At 49.7% G+C, this 6,396-nt stretch overlaps 1 protein-coding gene across 1 annotated transcript; it reads left to right on the top strand.

The window, feature by feature from the left end:
* Window positions 1-1,659: 1,659 nt before the first annotated feature.
* LOC123044579 (probable mixed-linked glucan synthase 3) lies at window positions 1,660-5,403 on the top strand. The gene is made up of 3 exons (XM_044467360.1): window positions 1,660-2,198; window positions 2,777-3,518; window positions 3,655-5,403. The coding sequence occupies exons 1-3, from the start codon at window positions 1,975-1,977 to the stop codon at window positions 5,242-5,244; spliced, it is 2,556 nt and encodes an 851-aa protein (XP_044323295.1). The 5' UTR covers window positions 1,660-1,974; the 3' UTR covers window positions 5,245-5,403.
* The last annotated feature ends 993 nt before the right edge of the window (window positions 5,404-6,396 follow it).

The following is a 6,396-nucleotide window of genomic DNA, read 5'->3' as shown; positions in this document are numbered from 1 at the left end:
TAGCTCCCTCCTCCACGCGAGCACGAGCTCCGCCACGGCCGCGCGAGCACGAGCCCCGCCACGGCATGTGCAGCAGCCACACCATCTTGGCCGCCCGCAGGAACGCCGCCTGGTCGAGGAGCGAGGAGAGGAGGAAGGAGGGGGGAGGAGGAGGAAGGGGGGCGCCTGGCAGCGCCCGCACCCGCCCGCGCCTGGCCGCGCGCGTCCTCCGTGGCCGGCGCCGACGAGGACGGAGAGGAGGGAGGAGGAGGAAGGGGGCGCCTGGCCGTGCCCGTGCCCACCCGCGCCTTGCCGCGCGCGCCCTCCGTGGCCGGCGTCGACGAGGACGGAGAGGAGGGAGGAGGAGGAAGGGGGCGCCCGGCACGCCACGCCCCATGCCGAGGACGAGTCCGGGAGCACGCTGCTCGACCTCGCGGAGCTCCTCCTGTGAGATGGAGCGGCGAGGAGGCGGGCGGCAAGTGCGGCCGGGGCGGCGAGGAGGCAGGCGGCGAGCGCGGCCGGGGCGGCGAGGAGGCGGGTGGCGAGCGGGGAGAGAAGCGATGAAAAGCGGGCGAGATTCCTTTTGCATGTGAGCGAGCGGGGAGAGAGAGAGAGGGAAGAGAGGCTGACCTGTGGGGTTTTGGTATGCAAAAGGGAGTGCCGGCGGTCCCAAGCGCCCCCCGGTAAGCTGGGTGTGGGCTGGGGTCGCCGGGGCTGTTTTGCTTCAATCCGGCGAAAAACGAGGACCTGGGGGCATGAGTGGGAGGATTTTTTTGCTGCTGGTGCTAAAAATGTGGCCGGGGGGGGGGGGAGGGGGGGGGGGCGTTCCTGGGGGCATGGGTGGAGATGCTGTTAGGCCTTTCAAAAAAAAAAAAAACGTTTGCACAAGTAGCAACCGTGGAAGGAAGCAGGCCTGGAGGGTGTAATGACCACTCGAGCATAAGGGATTTATCAGGCACTTTAGCTGAAACCAAGATAACTTGCAGGATTGTTTTGGACGTTGGCACTCTCCCATCAGCGAGTGTAACCGATTCCTTTTTCTACCTTATTTATAACGTACGATCTGATTGGCTTTCCACTAAAAACAGATCGGGCATGGGGTGCGACCAAAAAGGTGAGAGTGGGAATAAACTACTCCCGGCGTACAGAACCAGATCTGATTGCAAGGAAGAGATTTATATGCGTCTAAAAAAGGTTAACGCACAGAACGGGAAAAAATTCCGGTGAGCAAGAACATGCGAACATGCAGCCCATGCACTCCGGCAACTCGCACCAACCCCAACCGGCGAGTGCATCTCAGATCAGATCTGATTCAAGAGAAGCAAACAAATGTACAGAGCGTCCAGATTTGGATCTTCTAGGGCCTCCAGCTCACGCGCCGTGCATGCACTCTCGCAGTCACAGCGCAGTCATAGGGTAGGGAGTAGTAGATCGGATCGTTGAACCAATGCATGCACATGCAGGCTGGGGCCGGGCGACGCAGGCAAAACAAATATGCCTGACCTTCCGCGCAGGCGCAGCTACTAAACTAACTGTGCTTGCTTGACCAAGTGGGCAGTGGCCAGTGCAACCGCCGGAAATGCCTGACACGACGCGGAATAATGCGGGGCACGCACTTGCACTTCCCACGACGACGTGCGTGCGTGCATCTTCCTTCCCGTCCCGTGGATCCCGCCGGCCCTGCACATGGAAGCCTCCACGTTTTCTACATGGATGGCTACTTGGCTTCTATCCTAAGTGAGGACAGAGCAGACCACCGATCGTTCGGAATCACAGATCTCGAGCGGATTCCTTCTGGTCTCTGTGCTTCGCCCTTGCCCAAGCCCAACGATCGAGGCCGTCCTAGTACCTCGCCGTTCCTCCGACTCTTCCTGCCTCTCTATATAAACCCTGCGCCTCACTTGCTCACCTCGTGCACCACTGGCTGGCTGGCTGGCTCGAGTTGTAGCTTTTCCTCCCTTCCAGCTCCGGTCGGGTTAGCTCGGACTGGGAGACATGGCGTCGGCGGTCGGTGCTGGTGGGGCAAATGCCGGCCTCGCCGACCCGCTGCTGGCGAGCCGCGACGGCGGTGCCAAGAAGCCGGTCGGCGCCAAGGGCAAGCACTGGGTGGCCGCCGACAAAGACCAGCGCCGGGCCGCCAAGGAGAGCGGCGGCGAGGAGGGCAGGCCGTTGCTGTTCCGGACGTACAAGGTCAAAGGCACCCTCCTGCATCCCTACAGGTAAGCGCGCCAAATCCAAGCGCGTTCATATTCACTTTTTAGAAATGTGCTTTTCTTCTGACATTGATCGTTGCTGGTGAAATGACGATCATGCTAAACTTTGATTTTTGGAGTTTGACTTACAAATAAATTAAGAAAACACCTATTTTCGTGCTTTTGGGTTTGTTTTTTGGCTTATATCATGAAACATTATTTAATTCAAAGCCAAAAGCATGTAAAGGTGCTTTTCTGACTTATAAGCCAAAATCCAAAAGTCAAATTTAAACCTAACCAAAAAGATAGGGATATTATATACTCCCTCCGTCCCATAATATAAGATGCTTTTTTACACTAGTGTCAAAAAAATGTCTTACATTGTAGGATGGAGAGAGTAGCAACTAACTACTTACAATGCACCATAGTGTTTTGCATGGATCCTATAGGCTTCTTAACTGAATCCTGTTCCACAATCCTAAATTTCTTTTGATCATGACATCATGTACGTCGTGCCCACGATTCTTACAAGTATTTTTTATGCTAATGGCATTAGTTCGATCAAGAAATGTACATTCTAATGACATATGTTTTCATGCATGCAGGGCGCTGATCTTCATTCGCTTAATTGCCGTCCTCCTATTCTTCGTATGGCGCATCAAGCACAACAAATCTGATATCATGTGGTTTTGGACAATGTCAGTTGTCGGGGACGTATGGTTCGGGTTCTCGTGGCTGCTCAACCAACTCCCAAAGTTTAACCCCGTCAAAACCATACCTGATATGGTCGCCCTTAGGCGACAATACGATCTCCCAGATGGGACATCTACACTTCCTGGCATAGATGTCTTTGTCACCACTGCTGACCCAATCGATGAGCCGATACTATACACCATGAATTGTGTTCTCTCTATACTTGCTTCTGACTATCCTGTTGATAGGTGTGCATGCTATCTCTCAGATGATAGTGGCGCATTGATCCAATATGAGGCCTTGATTGAGACTGCAAAGTTTGCTACTTTGTGGGTCCCATTTTGTCGGAAGCATTGCATCGAGCCAAGAGCCCCAGAAAGCTACTTTGAACTAGAGGCACCGTTGTACACTGGAAGTGCACCAGAGGAGTTCAAGAATGATCATAGCAGTGTACATAGAGAGTATGACGAGTTCAAAGAGCACTTAGACTCACTATCTAGTGCTATTTCCAAGCGTTCTGATGCTTACAACAGCATGAAGACTGGGGAAGGAGATGCAAAGGCCACTTGGATGGCAAATGGGACACAATGGCCAGGATCATGGATTGACACAACGGAAATCCATAGGAAAGGGCATCATGCCGGAATTGTTAAGGTATACAAGTTCATCCTATTACTTACTCCCTTATTGGTACAATGTCTTTATAATAGAAAATGAACATACTCTCAGTAAGCCAAATTTATTGTCGTGGAGATATGTGACTTATGAATATATTGTATTACCTTCACAGGTTGTGTTGGACCATTCGGTCCGTGGGCATAATCTTGGTTCGCAAGCAAGCACCCACAACCTCAACTTCGCCAACACTGATGTGCGCCTCCCGATGCTTGTATATATCTCTCGCGGAAAGAACCCAAGCTATGACCACAACAAGAAAGCTGGTGCCTTGAATGCGCAATTGCGTGCCTCTGCACTACTCTCCAACGCGCAATTCATCATCAACTTCGACTGCGACCACTACATCAACAACTCTCAAGCCCTACGTGCAGCTATGTGCTTCATGCTAGATCAACGGCAAGGTGATAGCACTGCCTTCGTTCAATTCCCTCAACGCTTCGACAATGTTGATCCATCAGACCGATATGGCAACCACAACCGTGTCTTCTTCGATGGCACAATGCTCGCCCTCAATGGTCTCCAAGGTCCATCTTACCTTGGCACTGGTTGCATGTTCCGCCGCATAGCCCTTTATGGCATTGACCCACCTGAGTGGAGACATGCCAACATCGTAGTTGATGATAAAAGGTTTGGTAGCTCCATACCCTTCCTAGAATCCGTATCAAAAGCCATAAACCAAGAAAGATCTACCATACCTCCACCCATTAGTGAAACATTAGTGGCTGAGATGGAAAGGGTTGTGTCAGCTTCACATGATAAAGCCACTGGGTGGGGCAAGGGTGTTGGGTACATATATGACATAGCCACAGAGGATATAGTGACTGGTTTCCGCATCCATGGTCAAGGTTGGCGTTCCATGTATTGTACAATGGAGCGCGACGCCTTCTGTGGCATTGCACCAATCAACCTAACCGAGCGCCTCCACCAAATTGTGCGTTGGTCAGGTGGATCTTTAGAGATGTTCTTCTCACTAAATAACCCACTCATAGGCGGTCGTCGGATCCAATCCCTTCAGCGTGTCTCCTACCTCAACATGACAGTCTACCCAGTCACATCACTCTTTATCCTACTCTATGCTCTCAGCCCAGTGATGTGGCTTATCCCTGATGAAGTATACATTCAGAGGCCATTCACCAAATATGTTGTGTTCCTTCTCGTGATCATTCTGATGATCCATGTTATTGGGTGGCTCGAGATAAAATGGGCGGGGGTCACATGGTTGGATTACTGGAGAAATGAACAGTTCTTCATGATCGGGTCGACGAGTGCATACCCAGCAGCCGTGCTTCACATGGTGGTGAATCTCCTTACAAAGAAGGGTATTCACTTCAGAGTTACTTCGAAGCAAACAGCAGCAGACACCAATGACAAGTTTGCCGACTTGTATGACATGCGATGGGTGCCAATGTTAATACCTACAACAGTAGTGCTGATTGCCAATGTTGGTGCAATCGGTGTAGCCATGGGTAAAACGATCGTATACATGGGAGCATGGACAATTGCACAGAAGACACATGCCGCATTGGGTCTGCTCTTCAATGTGTGGATCATGGTGCTGCTCTATCCGTTTGCATTGGCGATCATGGGACGGTGGGCAAAGAGGCCAGTCATCCTGCTGGTCTTGTTGCCGGTTGCCTTTACAATAGTTTGCCTTGTATATGTTGCTGTTCATATCTTACTTCTTAGTTATCTTACATTTTAGCCAAGTGATATAGTAGAAACCATTGTATTGTTTAGCTTCTGTAGTAAGCTGGGAGCCAAATATGCTCCGTGTATCCAATAAACCATTGTAATACTTGTACTTTGTACCTTAATATAGAATGGCTATAAATTAGGCCTTGATGGCTAATGTTACAACTTACAAGTGGTAAGGAATTTTTTATTTATTGAAAGGCATCCAGGCGTTCTAGAATGCAATCTTTGAGCTACAAATGCAGAAAGCAGGATGATCAATCGTTGACCCACTATGGATGCCAAAATGCATGTTTTACAATTTCACACTAGCTAGATCTTAAAAGCAAGGTTCTTAATTCTTAATGCAAATTAAGAACCACAGATTACCAGTTCTTGTCTATTAATCAGAGCTTCTTACTGAAACTTCAGAGTCCAGAGAAGCACCATCAAAAAGAAAGAGTACAGACAAGGATATCTAGTAGTACTACCATAAATTCAGAACTATTGCAGAGGTCAATAAGAAGATCAGGTGCCTCCAGCGTTTCTGCTAGAATAGCACCCGCCCTGGATCTCATTGACATTTTACCAAACGAGCCTCACCGAACAAAAAAATTATCTCGCATCTCGCAAGCAGAGCATTAATCATTTTTTTTTTCTTTTGAAATTCGGTGGAAGCGGGAGCTCACGTGTGGCCTGTGGAGATGACGGAGCCAAGGATTTGGGCTTCGGCAACCAGTTTGCCGGAGGCCAAAGTCGGAATCGCTCCTGAAAAGACCGGAAGGTTTACCTATATTTTATATAGCTGATATGGCCGGCCCAATTATGTGTCATGAAGCTACCGATTAATTAGCGCGGCTGAGTATTTAGAGGGCCAGACGAGCGGCCTGGCGAAGGATGCAAATTGGGCATGGATTTATTTTCATTTTCTTTTTTGCGATGGAAGTCTGGTCGTGGATTATTCAGTATTGAGGAACAGACAGAGAAGGATTCAGTAGCAACGAATGTGAGCAACTTTTTTTTTTTGAAACCGAATTAAGTGAATAACAAGGTGAGCTGTCGAAAGATACAGAAACCAAACTGGAGACACAGAAGGTCGAACTGTCCAGGAATTTTTTTAGAAGAACCTATATTCATGCAAAACAAGACCAGTTGGTATTCGCGGAAATTAGAATTCAAGAAC

This window comes from Triticum aestivum, chromosome 2B, assembly GCF_018294505.1.
Source record: "Triticum aestivum cultivar Chinese Spring chromosome 2B, IWGSC CS RefSeq v2.1, whole genome shotgun sequence".
Lineage (NCBI taxonomy): Eukaryota > Viridiplantae > Streptophyta > Magnoliopsida > Poales > Poaceae > Triticum > Triticum aestivum.
Note: the sequence above shows the minus strand (reverse complement) of the source record. Positions and strands in the feature narration are given on the sequence as shown.